The sequence below is a fragment of the Anolis carolinensis genome, chromosome 3 (genome assembly GCF_035594765.1).
Source record: "Anolis carolinensis isolate JA03-04 chromosome 3, rAnoCar3.1.pri, whole genome shotgun sequence".
Classification (NCBI taxonomy): Eukaryota; Metazoa; Chordata; class Lepidosauria; order Squamata; family Dactyloidae; genus Anolis; species Anolis carolinensis.
This window is the reverse complement of record NC_085843.1, coordinates 197,165,560-197,188,744: the sequence shown is the minus strand read 5'-3', so window position 1 is coordinate 197,188,744 and position 23,185 is coordinate 197,165,560. Positions and strand designations below refer to the sequence as shown.

The following is a 23,185-nucleotide window of genomic DNA, read 5'->3' as shown; positions in this document are numbered from 1 at the left end:
CCTGAGTAGTGGAAGCTATAGCTATTTGTGGAACTGGGAGCCTGTCTGTGTAAGTGGACACCCCAGCCACATACACACATACATATTTCACTTTTATTATGTGTACTGATTTCTGCACCATGATAACAAATATGAACAAAGAATGAAGGAGAAATAGCTGGGAAATTAGTCTCTTTGCAGTCCTCTTGGCTTCTTTCCATAGCCAATTGGAAACTTCCCCTTTTTTGGTCAGTTTTTAATTATTTAATTTTTCCTGCTTTTCATCTTTGTTTTGTATTGTATGTTGATATTTTCAGAGTGCAATTTTACACATGCCTGCTTGGAAATAAGCCCCATTGGGATAAATGGGGCTTACTTCCAGATAAGTGAGAATGGTATTATAACCTAAGTTAAGGACCCTCCAACTGCATCCTTCCATTTGCTTGAGCCTTCAACTCCCAGAATTCCTGACTATTGAACAAGTTGGCTAGGACTTCTGGAAGTTGGAGGCCCAAAGAGTTGGAGGGCCGCAGTTAGAGATGCTTGACCTAGATCTTTTTATAATAATGCTTTCACACACTCATATACACACACATTATTAGGACTTCATCCCACCCAATAAGTGTTGGGGATTGTTGTTTTCCCCTTAAGCTCCGCAACGCTCCGTTTGGAAATTAAACAAATGATTTTCCTACCCCATTACGTGTTTTCCTTCGTTCAGCTTTCTTTTCAAATTATCTCTTTGCTTTCCCATTACACGGGAGACAATCTCCTCCCGCTGTCTCCTCCCCCGTTTCCTTTTACTTGAAGAAATCCTCTGTGTTTGTTCTCACAGAAGTACTTTTTAACGTGAGATCATTAAACGGGATTTCTTCTATTCTATATTATTCTATATTACCATTTATAAGTACAGATACCTCTGAATTCAAAGGTAACTAATTAATTTGCATTGTTAAAAAAAGATATAAAATACTGTTCCTTTCTTTTTGATACTAAAATGAGAAAGGATTCTATACTGCTCCTCCCTCCAGAATGTTGTTGTCATGACCTTTAAAAGCAAACAACAGAGAATTCCCATTTTCACATTTTTGCATGTCTCTACATAGGGAATTTAAAAAAGAAGATTGCCTATCGACTTAAGAAGCATAGATAAAAACGCACACTTTAGAAATGACAAAATACCTGGAACCCACGGTACGAGCTTGAATATGTGATGGGCTCCATAGGTAGCCATTTCTTAAATGTGTAGAAACACGTGTGATAAAGACCGTCGTCATTCAGTGAAGCTTCAAGATCCTATGAGTGAAAAAAGTTATAATAAATAAATTGCATATAAACTGATACAATTTTTGCAAGATATTTCGTCAATGAAATTGCTTATATACGGTTGAATGGGCACTGTAGAATTTAGAGTTGCGTCAGGCTACAAGGATGGGATTATTAGAGCATGAAAAGGGCCCAGCAGAAAAGCCAGGGAAAAGTTGCATAAGCAAGAACAGTTATAGAAGCCTTTTTGACAAAGCCAGCCCTGGATTCTGCCCAAGCAAATTCCAAACATAATCCAGAGGTTTTATAACCCTACCCGTTGAATACGTCTGGAAGGACACTGAAGCTGGAATAAATTTACAATCTACCAATGTAAAATTCCTTGGGGTACCTCCAGGGGACCCCTGACATTGTCTTTAGCATCATCACAATTTTGGATAAGTGTTGATTATTTGAGAGTAGAACAGTACTTCTTGGGAAGTATATACATATAAACTTTTGATATGATGGCTAAATAGTGGTGGGAGAAATTGGTGTGTGTTTTTTTTTAATTCAGTGACTGAAAAAGCAGAGTACTATCTTCACAAGAAAAAAATGCTAGAGTTCTGGTTAAAAAATTCTTCCAGAACTCGGAAGATATCTTTAAAATATGGGCTTGTTGTTGTTGTTTATTCGTTCAGTCGCTTCCGACTCTTCATGACTTCATGGACCAACCCACGCCAGAGTTTCCTGTCAGCCGTGGCCACCCCCAACTCCTTCAGGGTCAAGCCAGTCACTTCAAGGATTATTTCCTGGAGTATGCACTGGTTTATGTTTTATTGACTATAGTAAAGCCTTCGACTGTGTGGATCGTAATAAACTGTGGCAAGTTCTTGGTGGTATGGGGATACCAAATCACCTTATCTGTCTCCTGTGAAATCTGTATAACGAACAAGTAGCAACAGTAGGAACAAACCATGGAACAACAGACTGGTTCAAGATCAGGAAAGGAGTACGGCAGGGCTGTATACTCTCACCCTACCTATTCAACTTGTATGCAGAACACATCATGTGACGTATGGGGCTGGACGAATCCAAGTCTGGAGTTAAAATTGGTGGAAGAAACATTAATAATCTCAGATATGCAGACGATACCACTCTGATGGCTGAAAGTGAGGAGGAGCCGAGGAGCATTATCACCAAGGTGAAAGAAGAAAGTACAAAAGATGGGTTGCAGTTAAACATCAAGAAAACCAAGATTGTGGCAACCAGACTGATTGATAACTGGCAAATAGAGGGAGAAAAGGTGGAGGCAGTGACAGACTTTATATTTCTAGGTGTGAAGATCACTGCAAATGCAGATTGCAGCCAGGAAATCGGAAGACGTTTACTTCTTTGGAGGAGAGCAATGACCAACCTCGATAAAATAGTGAAGAGCAGAGACATCCCACTGGCAACGAAGGTCCGCACAGTTAAAGCATTGGAAGTCTTGGAAGGGGTCATGAGTGGACAAAGTTTAAGAAGCTCTGGTCTAGAGAAGACTGCTCTGTATTGTATATAATACTAGCTTGGGGACCCAGCAGTGCCCGGGTCATTTGAGAAAGGCATTGTTTGCCTGTGTTCGAAGTTTAGTCTAGATCCAATGTCAGTCGGGTTCAGTGGGTGAGGGGGAACTACAGCTCCCATATGCAAGTCCCATCATCCATGGTTCACCCCCCTCCAAACAGCGCCATGATGTAGAATAGGTCATGGGGGCTCCATGTGCCAAGTTTGGTGTAGATCAGTCATTGGTGGGGGTCGTAGTGGTCTCAGGAAGTGAGTGAAGGTATTGCAAATCCCATCGTCCATGGTTCATCATCCTCCAAACTGCACCAGGGTATAGAGTGGTTCATGGGGGCTCTATGTGCCAGGTTTGGTCTTGATCAGTCATTCCTGCTTCTTAGCGGGGGGTTGGACTAGATGGCCCATGAGGTCTCTTCCAACTCTACTATTCTATGATTCTGTGATTCTATGGTGGCAGTTGCAGAGGTCTCAGGAAGTGAGTGAAGGTATTGCAAGTCTCATCATCCTTGATCTGTCCTTACCCCAACTGCATCAAAATGTGAAGTGGATCATAGGGGATATGCGTGCCAAGTTAGGTCTTGATCTGTCATTGGTTAGAATCAGGGCCGGTCCAACAATGAGCCGAATTAAGCGGTCGCTTCGGGCGCAAAACATACCGGGGCGCAGTCGAGATGCTTTTTCTGTTGATTTCTTGTAAAACATGATGTTTTGGTGCTTAATTTGTAAAATCTTAATATAATTTGATGTTTAATAGGCTTTTCCTTAATCCCTCCTTATTATCCAACATTTTCGCTTATCCAACACTTTTATTTTTCAGTGATTGGTTTGGGGGAGGGGGCACCAAAATTCTGTTTGCCTACACTTGAAAAATACCTAGGGCCGGCTCTGGTTAGAGTAACAGTGATCTGTGGGAGATGAAGTTTTTGAAAGTACTGCAAATCCCATAATCCTTGCTCCATCCTCTGCCAAAGTGCTGCAGCGTGTAAAGTGTGCCATTTGGGATATGTGTGCTAAGTTTGGTCCAGTTGTGTCATTCCTGGCAGCTGCAGTGGTCCCAGGAAGTGAGTGAAGGTACTGAAAATCCCATCATCCATGGTCCATTTCCCCCCAAACAGTGCCAGGATGTAAAGGGTGTCATGGGGGTTCTGTGTGCCAAGTTTGGTCCAGTTCTGTGACTGGTGGGCGTCGCAGTGGTCTGTGGGAGCCGAAGTGATTGAAAGTACTGCAAATCCCATCATCTATCATCTGTGCCCCATCGTTCCCCCAAACGGCACCAGGATGAAAAGTGTATCATGGGGGTTATGTGTGCCAAGTCATTCCTGGCGGTCACAGTGGCCTGTGAAACTGGCGGCCAATCAGAAAGCTGCCACATACATACACACATACAAACATTCACTTTTATTATATACATAGATAGTAGATCAATGGTTGTAATTTTTGTTGTTTTTGTTTTGGAATACCTTTTTGCAGTATGTTTTTGCAAAGTTGCAACTCTTTTAAAATGCCCGAACTGCATCTTGCTTCTGTAATAGGATGTAAAGTATATGTAATTCCAATTCCTTGCTGATTGCATTGACTATAAATAGTCTCCCAGGCACAGTTCAAATTGCTGGGGCTCTTTGTCTAACCTTTAAAGCCCTACAGTTTCAACCTATCTTACATTAAGGAGTAGAGCCTTCTCCTAATTCTAACATTTGGAGGATGTTTTCTGACACTATGATGTTTTTGTGTGGATAGAATTGATTTTATTTTTAAATATTTATGTTTGATATTTCTTTATGTTACCCAAAGCATTTAAGATACAAACTGTAAAAGAAAACTGAGTCAAAGGCTGGAAAAGGTCCCTGCTGGCATTCCTTGATGAATGTTAGAATAAAGATATATGAATCATTATAATAAACACAGTGTTTATGGCTTATGTTATTTTATTTTTTCCTCAAGCTGCTTTGGGTCACTACTATAGTTTTATAAACATGGGATTGTGAATGGATGATATCAAAATAATTAAATTTCAAGGCATAATATGTTTGGAGTTATCTATCTGTCTGATTCTGACCATTTGGTTTGTTCACAGTGGCATCTCAGTTTTCACAACCTCCAGAATGCTTGGAGATTTAAGTGTTTGGGAGATTTGTTTTTCTTTTTCTTCTTTTTTTGAGTTAGATTCTCATGATTTCATCAGGAACTTTGACAAGCTACACAAATGGCTTCACAGCTCGCAGGCTTCATGTTGCCCACCAGCTAATTTCCCCCCTGAAACCTTAGCTGTGCTATATTTCTCACTAAACATCACTAGCTGGGGACGTTCTTGACAGGCAAAGCTATAGTGAAATATATCTTGAGTTAATGATTTGTGACAAGTGTGTACATTTCACTGCAGTAGGTAACAGTAAACTGTTGACTAGGCCATTTGCCATTGGTAGATTATTGGCAATTTTCTATTTTCTTCTGTTTTGGGGTTTTGTGAGGCAATATATTTGCAGGAGTTTGCTTGTTACCTAGTAATACATCAAATCTATTAACAGTGCATTTCGGCTGAATTTTGGGGGTATCTTTCTCCTCCATGAATGCCTCTGAGAACATGAGACATACAATTCCAAATTCTAAAAGGAATGCTACCAGATTGCTGAAGACAGGCAGGCCAACACTTGAAGCAGTAGTGAATCTACGCAATCTCCTTTCTTTAAAAAGAAATTTCCTTCTTGGCAGAAAAAGGTAGTTAGAAGTTACCACTCCAATATAACCAAATATTCTTCCCTATACTCTCATAGTGTTTGAATGGTTCCATAAGTACGTGTAGAAGTAGTCTGCCTACGTAACAATAGACCCACTGATTCGCCTTCTTATTGTCATTTCTAGTACTTTAATGACTATGTCAGTTATATAACTACCTCTCCCTGATTTGACACATTCACACTTTGGCCCAGACTTCTGTTTTATATTCCTGTTTTTAACGTTTTATCCTGTATTATTGTCTTTTATGATTGTTTTACCGATATTGTTGATTTATTGTTGTAAACTTGTGTTTTTTGTTTTGTTTTTATATTGTGATGTTTGGGCAAGGCCCCATGTGAGCCGCCATGAGTCCCTTCGGGGAGATGGGGCGGGGCACAAGAATAAAATTATTATTATTATTATAGTATGTAGACTGAGGCTCTGTCATTCTGCACAATTTTAACTGCCATGTCTGCATCCTACAGAATCCTAATATTTCTTGTTTGGTGATGCACTGGAGTTCTCTGGAAGAAGTGCCTCATGAAACGTCATGTCCCAGGATCTCATGGGATGGAACCATGGCAGTTAAAGTGGTATCAGATTGCTGTAACTGTTCAGTGAAGCTAATCTAAGATGACCACAGTTTTAACATATCACTCTGCAACTTCATTATCTTCCTTGTAACTCTTAAAGCATTTGAATGGCACATTCTAAGGACCTCATCAGATGGAGCTCCAGAAGCTGGGGGACAGTGAGGGAAACCTTGACCAAGGTTGTCCCCTGACCAAGGTTGACCATAGGCTGCCATCCCACATTCTTTCCCGGCTGTCCCCGGCTTCCCCCAACACTGTCCCAGACTTTTTCAGTGAGGATACAGGTGGTCACCCATATCCTCAGGCCTTTCTTTTCGCATGCTACCAGGACGGAAGCTGGTGGAGCCCATCATATGACACAGGGCTACTTCCGCTGGGATTCCCGTGTGAGGTCGTAATTCTCACTTGTATATTGCTATAAAAAGGATGTCGTGATTAAATATAATCTCAGGAAGTATTTTTCGAACATGAATTTCTTCATTGATTTTGTAAAAAAAAAAGTATTACCCTTAATTATTCTTTTCTTCTTATCCTTTAGTAGCTGAATTAGGACTTATACCACAAGGAGAAAACTCTGGGAATGCTGAAAAACTCTCTGGATACATTTGTTCCCGTAAGCAGATAAATACATTTCAGTCACTGGATTATTTACTGTGTCACTCTTACTTTATCATTATTTTCGAACTATCACAATGGGCATTTTTAACAAAAATAGAATCATATTTTCCTGTTTTAAATGTCAATAAGACAGGTATACAACGGCGACTTTAAATTGTTGTTAATCCTTGCCAAGGTTCCAACCCAGTTGCATTTGTTGGTCAAGTTTCCTTGTCTTTAGACCTGACTTTGGCTGAATAACTTGGGTGAATGAATATAGGAATCATCTCCTTAATTGAATAGGTAGTATCAACTTTTTTTCTTAGGAAAAATCTTACAGAGACTCCAATGCCTCTGTGTCGATTGCTGGAGGAAAATAATACTGCCAAGGCTATGACTTGTTATATTGGTCAGAGTTATCAAGTTGTGCTCATTTTTTCTAAACACAATTCTGAAAGGATTAGCATTACTTTTCCAAATATCACATTGGCATTTCAATTAACTGACACAGGTCTTAGTAGGATTTATATTAGCATATTTTGCTTTTATCTCAGAAAATACTGCTCTATATTCTGCCTCAAGTTCTTTGTTGCATCCTGTGATTTATTACTGACGTATCTGTGGTGCCTAATAAAGCTTCAGTTTGCAATTAGGTTATTCAGATAAATCTGTCCAAACTCCTAATAAGGTCTTTGGTCTGATTTTATTAGATTTTATACCCCTGGAGGAAACTCGGGAACTTAAGATTAAAAGGAAAGAATGTGTTGGTAGCATTTAAAACAAACACCCCAAACAATGTTTTGTTCTCTCTTTCCCTCACCCCAAATAAAAGCTGGGCCTAAACCCAATCACTAGTCTCAACAAGAGTAGACACTGAGGAGTGTACGTGAAAAGATGAGTTTTTGACTGAATACACATGATCTTGCTCTAACTTTGCATAAATATTTTGTGAAGGATCAAGCGACTGATGCATGTCACGTAAAAAGAGATGTGCAAACTCCATTCTCCTTCATCTTCAGACACCATGGACTCGATTACTAGCCATTAGAAGTAACACTATGTAATACGATTTTTGTTCCTGGGTTATAAGTGTCATTTACTAATTGGTTTTATCATTAAAACATGGAAAAAGTTTGTTAAACTGTAAAAGCGTGTTTGTGGGACATCTTCCAACACATTTTGCTATAGTTTTTCAATGAATATCTCACAGAATCTCAACCGATTCAACATAGTTTATGGCAGCCACTAAAATAAAGAAGTTTCTGGAGCATCAAGGTAAGTACCACAAAATTAAACAGAAAATAACACTTTCAAACCACTTTCAAACCAGGAACAGATTTTTTTTCACATTTTGTTACATAGTGTAATTGGCCCACATTAAGAATATAAGAATTCTTCTATGGGACTAAATATGTAGAAGAGTATTCAGTTTCTCACAGTATCCAGACAGATTGATGTTCTCCCCCACCAGCTCCCCCTGCACCCAAATAAATTTACATTTCTATGAGACTCCACTGAGCTGGGATACATGTCTCTCTTTTAAACAGATATGCTGTTCTACCTATATAAGGATCAGCATTAATACTGGTTTATCAAAAATAAAAATAGAATATGCAAGATCAGTTTAGTTGTTATAGGGTAGTATAACATGCAGTAAAACTCAGAAGTAACCGGGATAAAAGGCGGGGTGGGGGTGGGGGGCTAAAGGAAGTTTAGCCAAAGAGTGGGCGGAATCGGGTTCGTAGCTGAAAAGCACGAGTTTAAAAGGTGTGCTTAAAATCCGATTCCCTCCAAAAATGTGCACTTTCACATTTTCCTGCAGTCATGGAAAACACGTGACTTCCTTCCAATCCCCCTGTGCGGACTGCTCCGGTGCACGTGTTTTAAAAGCCCAAAACAGCTGATCAGGCTGTCAAAAAATGGAGCCATGGACACATAGGTGGCTAAAGGGAAGCACAATTGGAAAGCAATTAGAACTCTCTGCAACCATTTCTTTTTTCTAATAATATTAAACAGAGCTTGAATTAACAGTTGGGTGAAAAGAAGGATAAGAAATCTGCTTATGTGTACATTGGGGCCTCCGCATGTGCGCATATGAGGGTCCAACACATCTTGGAGAGATTTTTGTTTAAAAAATACCTTCCACAGGATGTCCCCCATCCACCTTCTATCTTGATCCACTTCAAAGAAAGGTGTGAAGATGTCGACGGAGCATTTCCCGGGACTGACAAGTCTATGTGTGGACTTGCTGTCAGATCCTGGGATTTTTTAGCCCACTGTTAAAACCCATATTTTAACACTTTCTGGAAGCACCCATAGCTGATATCTGTTAATGGGCTTACCATTTATGAATTAATCCAATATGTTTGAAAACTCTTGTAATCAGTATCCTTAGCCACATCTCACATCAATAAATTCCATAAATGAATCATAAGACTATATTAGAAGACATTTTTGTACTCTTGAACACAAGGCAAATCATTCTTGAGCAATGCATGTCCAGGGATGTGTATGCTAGATTTGTCTTCATAGTACTGGTAGATGAATTATAGCCACGTAAAAATAATTCTCCCCAGTAGTAGAAGTCTAGAGTAAACAATGAGGTTAAGGTAATAGTCAGATAGTATTTGGGAATTCTAATTTTACAAAGTACTTGTCCCTTTTTTGTGACTGCTGTGACCTTTCCTTCTGTGTTGAATGTCAGGCAGCAAATTTATTCTGTTAGAATGAGTCTTTAAAAAGCTAAACAGGTTTATGTGTGAAGTCTGAGGAATGCCAAGTGAGTGGAGGGAATGGTGATAACGTATTAAAATGATTGGAAGCATTGTGCTTGGTAACTCTCTATTGAACAGCAAAAGAAATTGAGTATACCAAGGCAATTTATCTTTTTGTCAATCCTTATAGCCTTAACATCCATGCCTTAACAATGTTTTTTTCTCTTTTTTAAAAAATTGGATGTTAAAGAGCTTCCGTGAAATTCTCATATACCTTGAACGTAAATATTTTCAGTTATCAATAGATGCCACACTTTTTGTTGTGTGGTTAAAACTGGGATGAGAATTGTGTAGCATTGCAACTCCCAATAGCTCCAGCCGATATAGCTGATGATGAGGAATATGGCAAATTGTAATTCAGTAATGTCTAGAGAGCCGTATAATTTTTACTCCTACTTTAAAATGTGACTGCTTTACAGTTTAATTTTCTGGTCTTTATTCTTAAGATGCATGGTGAATTAAATCTTTTCCTTCCAAACAGGGGAATCACCCAACTCTTTGCCTCTGCTATTTCCATGTGGCAGTCTGAAAAGGGAAACACTTCCAACAATACTCAGAGAAAAAGGTTTGTTATAAAGCTTCAGTCTTTGAGTCTAAAAAGAACAGAATAAGGACAGGCACATACTTCCATTTGTTGGCTCGTTCTGTCAAAAACAGAACCCCTGGTGGTGCAGCAGATTAAACTGCTGAGTTGCTGAACTTGCTGACCGAAAGGTTAGTGGATCAAATGCGGGAAGGGGGGTGAGCTCCTGCTGTTAACCCCAGCTTCTGCCAACCTAGCAGTTCGAAAACATGCAAGTGTGAGTAGATCAATAGGTGAGTAGATCAACTGGAAGGCAACCGCGCTCCATGCAGTCATGCCGGCCACAGGACCTTGGAGATGTCTACGGACAAAGCTGGCTCTTCAGCTTAGAAATGGAGATGAGCACCATCCCCAGAGTTGGACACGACTAGACTTAAATCTTTACCTTCACCTTACTTCCTACCAGTATAGGCCCAGTGATTCATTTCACTGTTGTTTTGTATAAGGAGTTGTGCAAGATGATCTTTTCATTAAAAGCCCAAAAGTTCTTTTTAAACGTCTATGTTTAACAAACAAACAAACAAACATGGATCCAAGATTTTAAAACTCTTGAGAATTAGTATTGCCTAAAATTGTGGCATTGAAGTAAGATATCATGGTAATACTATCAAATAGCGTCTATCTATCTATCTATCTATCTATCTATCTATCTATCTATCTACCTATCTATCTACCTATCTATCTACCTATCATCTATCTATCTATCTATCTATCTATCTATCTATCTATCTATCTATCTATCTATCTATCTATCTCACATTCATGATCATATCAGTTGAGCATTTTTGTGGTGTTGGTTTCACTGTAATCATATACCAATGTCCTCCCACCTATCAATTTTATATGTGTTCACCATTTGTATCTATTGCAGCCAAAATTACTTCAGGTGATGCATGAATTAACCACCTATTATTATTTTAAATGAGATAAGACTCCCAGCAGGATGGTTACACATCTGGGCATCCCCTGGGCAACATCGCTGTAGACGGGCAATGCTCTCACACCAGAAGTGACTTGCAGTATTTTGTCAAGTCACTTCTGACACGATAAAAATTATTTTACTAGAATAAGTCAATTTTGTGTCTCAATTAAGAGATAAAAGCGGGATATAAACAACAACAACACAATAAATCATCCTTCTCAGCCATTTCTTGGAGATACTGTGTCAATGAAACAGAAAATGGGCCACTACCTGGCATTGATGATATTGACTCATGTTGGCACAGCACAACATCTTGTATTATACTGCGCAACATGATTTTTGTTCCTGGTTATAAATGTCATTTCTTAATTGGTTTTATCATAAAAACATGGAAAAACTTTACTAAACTGCAAAAACTTTGTTTTTGAGGGACATCCTGCAGTATATTTTGCTATAGATTTTCAATGAATATCTCATTGCGTCTCAACATAGTTTGTGGCAGCCACAAAAACAAAGTTGGAGTATAACAACTACTTTCAAAGTAAGTACCACACAATTAAACAGGAAATAACACTTTCAAACCAGGAAGAGATTTTTTTTTCCAAATTTTGTTACATACTGTTATATGCACATAATGAGATATCTTGGAGGTCGGCTCCAAGTCTGACCCAAAATTCATTTATGTTTCATACATACCTTATAAACATAGTTTGTGGATAATGCTATATGCAATATTTTAATTCATTTGTGCAGTAAGAATTTGTGGACATTGATCCATCAGAAAGCAAAGGTATCCCTATTTCAGCCAACCATGTGGACAGTTTTGAATTTTGAAGTATTTCAGATTTTGGAATTATGGATAAGGGATGCTCAACCTGTAACCCCCCCCCCCCCCCAGGTCTCTGAAAACTTTCTGCCTTTTCTTACTGTTTTTTTTCCCCCAGTGCCATTCTTCTTTGACCTTGTTTTTAAAAACCGACTTTTAGGAACAAAGTGGCTAATCTACTTGGTATTGGAGCTGAATCTTCTAAGCCAAATGTACATGAATGTTAGTAGAAATGTAATAGAAATATTTGGTTTGGTATCCGTTTGGATGTACTCCTATTCGTGTTTTAATTTAACCTCATGAAATACTTCTTAATCCTTATTATACTTTATGGATTTTGTTGCAGGTATTGCACTGGAAATTCTCACTGTTTATCAAACTACTCAACATCCTGATCTTCAAGAATCCTTGAGAAATTATTTCTCACAACAGGTGAGTTACATTACAATGGTGTTACAGGTTGAAAAAAAAATCATGTTGCCCAGGTTGCCTGATAACACTATATAACAAATTCCCTTGTTCAAAATTATTTTATAATTCCCATGTTTAACCTGTACATCTCATACTATATATCCAGGAAGGTTTATATGTTCTGCAATTGATATTTGATTGGTATTAGTATCGCCGTTCGGTCCCATTTGTGTAATCATTTTATGTAGAGACTGAATTATCCAATGTAGAACTCAGAGACACATTGCTGCCATAGGATAGTATATATCACATTGGACAAAGAACAGGTAAATGCACCTGTGATGTTATTGGCCCATGTAGTATTGCTCCCATTGTAGATGTGGGGCAGAATCGACATCTGGGTTTGTGGCAGGGCCTTATCCCTGTATTATTGTCAATGTTATGTATTTTATAGTAAGTGAGCAGATTTGGATGCTGCTTGTATGTCAACAAAGCCCAGCCTTTTACAACTTGTGAGAGGGTTATTATTCTCCAGAACTGGTTGTAGCTTTTGATTATGTGTTTGAGTGGTCTCAGCTGGACACTGTGGTTAGATTTACAAGCCTTTTTCAAACCACAATAACCACCTAAGGAAATGAAGGAACAAACCAACAAGGCAAGGTTAATACTTGGCACCATCTACTACAAGACAGAACATCCTTAATGGTCATTTAAAATCTCCTGCAGAGCCCATTCAAATGCGGTAAATAAATAGCTATCATCTTTTTCTCTGTTTAATGTGTTTTCACAGGGTGTTCCTGCGAGCATCACATTTTTTAGTCCTTCTGGTGTCAAGTATTGTCTGAAGCAGATTATGAAATTATCTGGTGATCTCATTACCCAAATTAAGGTAAGGGTGTTTGTTTTCTTTCACCGGCTGTTGGAGATAAATATGGAGGATGGGGGGATTTCAACAATATGTAACGGAGGGGATTTTTCAAATTTTGCAGAATTGCCAATGCTTTTATGTCTGCTGCTGCCAATATGTAGAGGATTTGAACTCGCTACCTCTATCAGTGCTGCCACCAATGCTTTATTCAGGAGACTCTTCTAGGTTAGGATATTGAGAGAGACAGACAAGGCATTTTGTGTGAGGAAAAACAAGAAATTGTTGTTTATTTGTAGTTTGAACAGTAAATACGCGTGATGCTTTCATTAACATTGAACAGTAAAGATGCTTAGTGGTTTCATTAAAGGATTATGCTTTTCTTTTCAAAGGATGTACATATAACTTGGTTTCTGTGTAAATATGTTCCTTCACCAAGGAAACACAAATAGGACAAATTATTTTTAAATCCATTTTTCCTGGGATTTAAATAGCAACTCTCTAGACTGTAGAGTTCACAGATATAGTTATCAGCCCTTCCTTTCCTGAAGGCTTTAACTATATTTCTTCAAAGAGGCTTCCTTTTTAAAACACAGTTCCCGACTGACTGAATTTTAAGCCCTTCCTCCTAACTGCCTGAATTCCAAAACTTCAACTGAAAAAATAATTCCCAGACTCCAACTGTCACTTTGGCTCTGCCCATCTCCAGTTGCTAAGCAACTTCTCATTTGCATTCAACCAATCAGACTGCACTTATTGTAATGGCTGCTTGACTGCTCCTCCCCCTTGCTCTGCTGAGTTTCTGCCAATAAGGCCTGTAAAATGGCCGCACCATCAGCCCTGCTCACAAAATGGCCGCACACCAGTCCTACAAGGTGGGCCACTTAACAACCTTGTAAGGTAGGCAAGATCAATTTCAATCTAATAGTTCATATTGGATCAAATAGTTCTGTTGTAAGTGGGAGGTTTTTTTGTCCCAATTATCATCCTCATCACTTTTTTCTACCTTTAGTGTGACTGCTCCCCTTTTCGTGAGAGTTGCCTTAAGATCTCCTTTATTGTGGAAATTATCTTTCCTTTCTCCATATTTTTGCAGATCAGAACTTATTGAGACAGAATCACAATAATCTATAGATATTCCATATAGTTTCTTAGCAACAAGGTAGTTAGGAGATTTTGAATATGATTATATTACAGTTGCAGGGAGAATAACAAGCAGAAACATCAATTACATTAATCCGTTGAGAATGAATGCTATTAATTTTAATACCAGAGAGATATTTCTAAAGATAACAAATTCCCTTGCATGGATCATCAAAATAGTATCTTCACTTCATTGTTAGCTGAATATATATTCTCATCAGTAGATGATGGCCAATCTATGTATGCCATTGAATATGGATCTGTTCTTGTTCTTGTTTAGTTTTAGCCAAAGGTGAGGAGTGCCATTTTGCCAGACTTTTCTAGTATTTCTGGATTCACTATACTTTTCTGAAATCTGGATTGACTTTTCTGAAATGGGAAATTCAGCTGGGCCCAGAAATTGTGGTTAAATGGTCCGAAGCACTCCAGGAATCTTTGAGAGGCATACTATCACACTCAGAGATGGAAGGAAATCTAGGGACCAATGAGGCCTGTGACATTGGAGCCTCAAGCAGCCAATGCTTTGACTATACCTGCTCTTTGACGTGGTTATTATTTCAGTTTGCTGCCATAGGTCCAACAACAGCTGAAGCTCTGGAAACTGAAGGAATCTCGGTGAGCTGTACTGCCACTAGCCCTACTCCACAGGATCTCACCACAGGGATTAGAAGAAGTCTTCAGCTCAAGGATTGCTAGTACATTTGGAAGTCCATCTACTACGTTTACAATTACAAAATTTAGTTTCAGTAATTTCCCTGGAAAAATGTGTCCCTTTCCTAGCATTCATGTGAATTTGAAGTCTTGATCACTTCATTCTGGGTACACTTTTATATTATAGGAATAATAGTGATGAATACAAATCAGAGTAAATCTGGGTTGTTGAGACTGGCTCTATGACCTTGTTTATATATCATACCCTAATAAATGTGAAGCCTGGCACTATTCCGTTTTTTAAAAAAAGTAATAAAGATACTTTGCAAACATTAAGCCTTTTCATTAAGCTTTGTATTTAACGTATGTTTTTTTTAGAATGGATGTTCCACCTATACAACTTCCAGAAATATAGACTAGTAGATACCAATTTCTTCTGTAGTGATGTATTCTATTATTTTACAATTATTTTAGCATGCTTATGATTAAGTAGAAAACAGACATGAAGCTGTTTTACTGCTGAATAAGTGGACTGGTTTGAATTTAGTCACACATTGTTGGCATGAGCACCTAGGACCTTATCGTATTAGGAAATACTTCATTTCTGAGACTGTTTGAGAATGATTTTGAATGGATCCCATCACATGATGTTTGCCCCCATCTCGTCAGTATTCCATTGGAATCCATCTGCAAAGTGTCGCATAAACTGATTATTTGCAGACAGATTTATAATAATGTTTTTTTTAAATACTACAGATTTTTCTGTTGCTGAAGCACTGTTTTTGTATGTGATAGGAAAATCTGTAACCTATCAGCAACTATACTTTTTGAAAAGTCATAGAGCAGTGGTTCTCAACCTGCAAGTCCCCAGATGTTTTGGCTTTCAACTTCCAGTAATCCTAACAGCTGGTAAACTGGCTGGGATTTCTGGGAGTTGTAGGCCAAAACACCTGGGGACCCACAGTTTAAGAACCACTGTCACAGAGTGATGTAGCGGGTGTTTTGAATGGATTAGGAGAAGCCAGCCTTCCGTGGTGTGATGAGTCAAAGCGCAGTATTATCAAATCACAAGAATCATAATAATCAGGTGTGATAAGGAGTATGCATCTTGTCTCAAACAGCATGCATCCAGTCCTAAGAAATGTGGGATGCATACTGATATAAACAGATTATATTCCAACTAGCTGTGCCCGGCCACGTGTTGCTGTGGCGAAGTATGGTGAGACTGTACTGTATATTGATAATCTTCTATTATTTGCTTAGAACTGGATTATATGAGGCCCCTTCTTTATAGCTGTATAAAATGCACACTGAAGTGGATTATATGGCAGTGTGGAGTCAAGACAATCCCGTTCAAAGCAGATAATATAAGATTCTAAATGGGTTATATAGCTGTGTGGAAGGGCCTTGAGTCTACACTGCCATATAATCCAGTGCAAATTAGATAATCTGTGGAAGAGGCCTAAGTGAGGCCTAAATCTGCCTGTCCACTGGGCTGAGTAGGTTGCTAGGAGACCAAGTGGGCGGAGCTTAGCCTTCTAACTGTCAGCAATTGGATAAAAACAATTATTCCTCTCCCTCTAATTAGAACTTTATTTTTCTTTTCATTTTATTGTATCAACCTAGAGCCGTGGATGATGGGTTGTGTTGTCACATTTCGAGGTTGGGGGGCCTGTAGTTTTGTTGTTTTGTCCGGTGCCCTGATTCCATCACTCATATATATATATATATATATATATATAGAGAGAGAGAGAGAGAGAGAGAGAGAGAGAGAGAGAGAGAGAGAGATGTGATAATAAGTTCCCTAGTCTGTCATATAGCTCAAAGTACAACATAGTTATGAGCTCTGGCTATAATCATGATTTTGCATTTTCCTGGGCAAGAGAATTTTTTATAGAACAATTCCAGTAAAAGTTATAAAACTCATTTGCTTTATACATTTAAAGTCAGCAGGAATATGAAAAGGAAGTAATATTTTTCACATTTAATGAGGGGTATTCTAATACATTTGAGGAAATCCTTTTTTTGCCTCAAAAAAGGAATGCTCTACAAAATATGACAAAGCTAGTCTCTCTTGGTTATTGCCGTTCCTCTTTGTGTGCCTTTGAGATTGTTGCCTGGATACTGGATGTGTTTTACTGGAGAACCATAATTATATTTCTCATTACAGAGGGATAGAACAGGACCTGTCCAATAGGATAAGGAATGAGACAAAAATCATACTAATTCTGTAAGGCTAAGTCACATGATATCCTTTCTTCTAACTTATATTGAAACCATTATTTATGTCTTACTACAAAGTATGAGGCCATAGAAGAGGATTATGCCCACTCCTCAGTATCTCCCCCTAATTTGTTCAGACAGGAGGCATGATACCTGACCACCCCAGTTCACAGCAAAAGAAAAGGTACATTACACTGGTTATTTAGTGCGCTGGCTGGGGCACTGACAGTTCCTGCGGTGTAATTTCTCTCTGATGCCAAAGTGCATTAACTGTGAGGTTAGAAAGGGAGAGAATTGTTGCTTATAAAACATAAGGGACAGAGTTTATAGGCACTAAAGCAATTCAAGTGTTTGGCAGTCACTGGTCAATATTAACTGCAATCCACACTGCTAGGCAGGCCATGTAGAAAGGTTGCAGACTATTTTCATGCTTGATTTGATAAAAATGAAAGTCAACAGAGGCTTAAAGTCATCTCAAACAAAAGCTCCACTTCCCACAAATCAGTTCTACAATAAGGAGATGTACCAATATAGACCTCAATTTCTCCAGTCCCAAGACCATCTTGTTGATGACATATACTGTAGTGTATGTGGCTTTAAAATACCTTTTTGCAAAATGCTCCCTCACAATTGAGTAATCCATCCGATATTATCTACATCCATATAAATCCATCAGAAGGCAATAAAATTCCAATCACCAAAAATGAGTTTGGTAATGCCTTGTAATTTTAAGCTTACGGGCTGTCTTATCACTCAGAAAACTGATCTGTGGACCAGCCTCCCTTTTAACTTCTGAATATATTCACTAGCAATTAATGTGATTTTTCTAAACAGTACATTTTGAGAGTACTGAAAAAATTTATTTCAAGAACACTCTCCTATAATACTAAATAATTCTAAAATTTGAGCTATAATATTAAAATATCTCAAGATATTTATTTTATAAGTTTGATAAAGAATGCAACAGTTAGATATGGGTTCAGGGTTGTACATGTTGGTTTCAGCCCTTAACTGTCCATGTACACAGCCTTCTGTTCTTCATCCTCCAGCAATCTAAGGTTATATACACTTAAATGTGAATAGCATATTCCATGGGTTATTGTATGTTTTCCAGGCTGTATGGCCATGTTCCAGAAGTATTCTCTCTTGACGTTTCGCCCACATCTATGGCAGGCATCCTCAGAGGTTGTGAGGTATGGAGAAACTAAGCAAGGAAGGTTTATATATATCTGTGGAAAGTCCAGGGTGAGAGAAGAACTCTTGTCAGTTGGAGGCCAGTGTGAATGTTGTAGTTAATCACCTTAATTAGCACTGAATAGCTAAAATAATATACTGTGTCCAGGTTGGTTCATCAAGTGCTCTGCTATGGCTGATTTCTCTGGTTGAGTTAGTCAGCATATTATTTGAGAACACAGAAATGCTCGACCACTCCAACAACTATCATGTCAGACTACACAGAGAAGCCATCGAAATCCACAAGCATGTGTACAACTGCAACAGAAACGAGGAAACCATGAAAATGAACAAAATCTGGCTACCAGTTTTAAAAAACTCAAAAATCAGAATAGTAAATAAGAAACAACACTCTGAAAACAGAGGAGTTCCAGACATGAATCAACCAGGGGCAACTAGCGACTCTGAACAATGGATGCCCCCAGGCAGGAAGAAGCCAGGAGATGAAGCTATTCAATGCTAATTTAGGTGATTAACTACAACATTCACACTGGCCTCCAACTGACAAGAGTTCTTCTCCCACCCTGGACTTTCCACAGATATATATAAACCTTCCTTGCTTAGTTTCTCCATACTTCACAATCTCTGAGGATGCCTGCCATAGATGTAGGCGAAACGTCAAGAGAGAATACTTCTGGAACATGGCCATACAACAACCCTGTGATCCCGGCCATGAAAGCCTTCGACAACAGCATATTCCATGTTTTGAGAGTTTCTGACAAGTTAGCATATGCTGTAAGGATTTATTAACTTAAGATTATTTCAAATCTTAAGTGAAGTTATAGCCGTTAGGCAGATGTTATTTACAGTTATACAATAACATGTCTAGTACTGTAGCTGAAGGTTGCTGTACAACTGAAAACTGATGATAGTTGAGTTGCTTACTTCCAAAAGATCTTTTGTACGTTATGTGTACAGTAAGGAGCACTGTCTACATTAGCTTAAATATATCATAGGCTACTTAAAAATCATATCACTCTCATAAGGAGGCAACATAGGCAAGGTGACTCCAGATGTTACAAAATAAAGCGTTTATTTGCATCAGTGGTATTGCTATGTTAGAGTTGCTTACAAGAGTCAGCGTTCTGTTGATGGCATACACTGTTTATGGCATACACTTTAAGGTACTTTCTTGAACAATGTCCCCTCACAGCAGATACTATGTTGTCACACCCCTATAACTCATGGGGAGATGGTTGGATTCCAGGAATCATCCAGCTACAATTTCTTTGTTGAGGAAAAAAGGAGTTTTCACCATCCAGGAGTTTCAGCATACATACATGCCTAAAATGTTGAGCTTGTATTAAATGTGTTGGATCCTAAGCTACTCCTAGATTGGGAAGTTGTGTGGTTTCCGGGCTGCATGGCCGTGTTCTAACAGCATTTTCTTCTGAATTTGCCTGCATTTGTGATTAGCATCTTTAGAGGAAGATCCTCTGAAGATGTCAGCCACGTATATAGGCAAAACATCAGGAGCAAATGCTGCTACAATACAGCCATACAGCCTGGAAACCACACAACACCCTGGTGATTCCAGCTTGAAAACCTTTGACAATACTCCTAGATTCACACAAGGAAGTGAGTTCCACCAACTCTCCCTTTATCTGAAAACTTCAAGATCATTTCTAGGGACCAGAAAAAAGAACTCTTATTGAATGGAAGTTAGTATTCAAGTCAAAGGAGTCAACATCGCTCAGAATAAGAAGCATTCTTAGTTCCATCAAAACATACCATGCCTATTTGGTCCAATGATGTATATATACGTCCCATAAAGTCACAAATTTTAATTTAGCATAAAGAGCACAAAGAAATGCAAGACTGCATGGGCTGCTGGTCACACACAGAAGGCCACAAAACAGTAACAGTTCAGTGGAATGAGCAGACTTTACATCTTGGTTAAGCAAGATTTTTTTCAAACATCATCTGCTATTAACATTGTTTTCTAATGCACACACTGTGGGTGCAAAATATATATTCTTAAGAAATCCTGTGTGCCTGTATTACATACTTTTAGAGTTATCCTTGCTGTATACCTCACAACCTCTGAGGATGCCTGCCATAGATGTGGGCGAAACGTCAGGAGAGAATACTTCTGGAACATGGCCACACAGCCCGAAAGACATACAACAACCCTGTGATCCCGGCCATGAAAGCCTTCGACAACACATTATCCTTGCTGTGCTTTCAAGATACTTCCTTTGAGAGCCACTGAGCACCTTCCACACTGTTTGGTTTAAACTGTAAATGTTATTTTTTAAAAACACGTTTCCTACTTTGAGCTGAGCTCCAACACCCCAGGTTACGTTACTTTCCCTTAGAAGGCATGGGTGCCACATGGGCTTTTAGAGGCACTCTTAGAAAGAAAAAAAGCTTGATGTTATTTTGACATTCTTCTGGAGAGAAAAAGGTGAATTCTAGTGCTCTGCGGTCTTCTCAACACTCATCAAAACAGCTGACTAAGGTGGACAGGAAACAATGTTCTGACAGGAAGAGGAAAGAACAGATGGGGTCAGAATATTTGTAACTGGATTGCAAAAGGATATAAAACAATGAGGTATTTTCTATGCATATAAGAGAGCGAACCAGAAAGTGAATGTGTGTTTGAAAGTGAGAGAAGAACAGCTCAGGCATAACTCCTGTGCTAGAGGTGTAGAGTAAAAGCTAATAGAGAAGAGTGTGATTCAAAGAAATAGAATTGAGTTTTGGAACTCAAACTTTACTCTCACCATATGTTTACATTCTTATGCTGTCTTTAGCATTGATTTCTGCTATTATCAATGCAACAATGGGCACCATATTCAAAATCGCAAGTGTTCCCAATGGCCCCAAAATGTTAAAGACCCCACCGTACACTAAAATTATGTGTACTCAAATCATAGATTAAATGCATTAGTCAATCGCTGTTCTAAAACCTTGTTTTGGCTTAACATCCCAAATCCACCTGGAATACAGTGATACAACTGCACTTTGAGGGAAGAAACATAGCACAAAACAATTAAATACTGGCATACAAGAAACATTTTTAGTAAAAAACACAACCTTTAATACATAATTGTTTATTCACATTTCAGGGGTAGAGGTGTAAGGTAGAAAAAATGGGTAATATCCATTCCATGGGTAATATCCATCCTGTTTTGCATTGAAATGTGAAAGGCACATTTTGAGGAATATGGTAAGTGCATCAAGAGATGTTTATGTAAATTGAATCTGATGATTTAATTAATACTACTAGCAGATGTGCTTTGGAAAAAGATTTGTTTATCAACAATGTTGACAAAACCAGCTAAATTAAATTTTATTGAAACATGACTATGTTAGCAAAACCACTCTGCTCTGGAACCCTATGAAACCCATGTCAACACAGGGAAAGGAATTGGACAGTTTTGTTTTAAAAAAGAGAAAAAACATACAGCAACTTAGAACAGCATTCAAAATATAGTGATGAAGATTTCTTTCTCCAGCTGTACAATTTTATAAATATATAACAATATAAATAAAATCAAGCAGCTCATATAGAACAACAAATCAAATTTTGAACAAGGCACTGATTCAATTGCTGCGACATGTACCAGCATTTAGTTAGTTCACTGATCTCCCAAAGCATGGCCTTCATTGTCCTGAGTCAGATGTTGCAAAAGGTTTAAAATGGTTTCTGTTCTTTCAAGAAGAGTCAAGTTTTTCTTTGTTGCAGACCGCAAAAGAAGTGAGTAAACATACTTATTGGTCTTCAAATTTTCGTCTTCTTCACTGTTAGCTCTGAGGGAGAAAGGGAGGAGTAGGTTAATCTGCTGGGCAAATCTATAAATATTAAACCACAAATAACAGCTTGAGATGAACAACAGCTACACGAGCAGAAGGCCTTTTTTGCTTCTGGAAGGAGAAAAGCCATCTGAATGTCCAAAAACCCACCTTCCCAATGCATCCTCCCATGCTATATCTCCTGCTACTGCAAAGAGCCCAAGCTCTTCGGAAGAGTGCTCCCATCAGGTATAAAAGCCTCATATGACAGGCAGATCTCTGCTTACAGTTTTGTTGGACTAAAGCAGATATTCTTGCAACCACCCCACTGCCACGTTTTGGGCTGGGATAGTGAGCCTATTAACACGTTCAGTCTTTTATCTAAACTTCAAAAAAGCAGATTAAGGGGTCAGGGATGATCCTGTCAAGGGAGCTAATTGGGACATTTTAGAAGAACTATAACCCTTCGTCCCATTCCCTTCTCTTGAACATATTATCTTATTCATGTATTTATTGGATTTATCCAAACTGAGACATTCCTTCCATTTTTCTTAATGAAAATATACCTCTCTATTGTTAGAATTCAGTTCCATTCATGTGATGATTTTCTTCTCACAGCAACTTATGCAGCTCTAAGTAATTTCACTGCAATAGGCCAACATCAGTTTTATCTACATCACTGCTTTCTAATTTATCATTTAGTCAGTACATATAATATTTACCCATATCTGAAACAATGCCTTGAAATGGTAGTAACCCTATCTTGCACAGTATTTTGTCACAATTCTGATTCATCAGTTGGACTCAGGAATGTAGAACAAACTAAGTTCGTCCTCCTTTGTTAATACAAACTTTCCCCAAATACTCATGAATATACTGTAAAAGCCTAAACAGTAAACTATATACCAAATACACACAAAAATGTTGCCAGCTAATTTCAGTGCAAAGTCTTTGATCCCTGCCCCCCACCCCAAAGAAAAACCTTTTAGAATTAAATTCTGAACATTTGGCCAAGAGCATTGACAGGTTAATTTATCATACAAACCAGTTAATCAATTTAGGCTCCAATTAATTCTATTCAGATTTCTAGAACTTAATTAGTATTTTCAACCGGTTTCTACAAG

At 38.4% G+C, this 23,185-nt stretch overlaps 2 protein-coding genes across 3 annotated transcripts in view; one reads left to right on the top strand and one right to left on the bottom strand.

Annotated features, from left to right (window-relative positions):
- The window catches only part of uros (uroporphyrinogen III synthase), a 28,224-nt gene extending 13,021 nt beyond the window's left edge, over positions 1-15,203 (top strand). Inside the window, exons 6-10 of the mRNA XM_003218594.4 lie at positions 6,634-6,708; positions 9,948-10,031; positions 12,144-12,229; positions 12,999-13,097; positions 14,778-15,203. Of these exons, the coding sequence (XP_003218642.2) occupies positions 6,634-6,708; positions 9,948-10,031; positions 12,144-12,229; positions 12,999-13,097; positions 14,778-14,912 (479 nt within the window). The 3' untranslated portion in view covers positions 14,913-15,203. The remainder of the gene's footprint in view (positions 1-6,633; positions 6,709-9,947; positions 10,032-12,143; positions 12,230-12,998; positions 13,098-14,777) is intronic.
- A 4,136-nt stretch (positions 15,204-19,339) lies between these two features.
- Positions 19,340-23,185, bottom strand: part of edrf1 (erythroid differentiation regulatory factor 1) — a 46,704-nt gene continuing 42,858 nt past the window's right edge. For both annotated transcript variants that reach the window (XM_008106753.3, XM_008106752.3), the window contains one exon: positions 19,340-22,079. In XM_008106753.3, the coding sequence (XP_008104960.1) occupies positions 21,908-22,079 (172 nt within the window). In that variant the 3' untranslated portion in view covers positions 19,340-21,907. The remainder of the gene's footprint in view (positions 22,080-23,185) is intronic.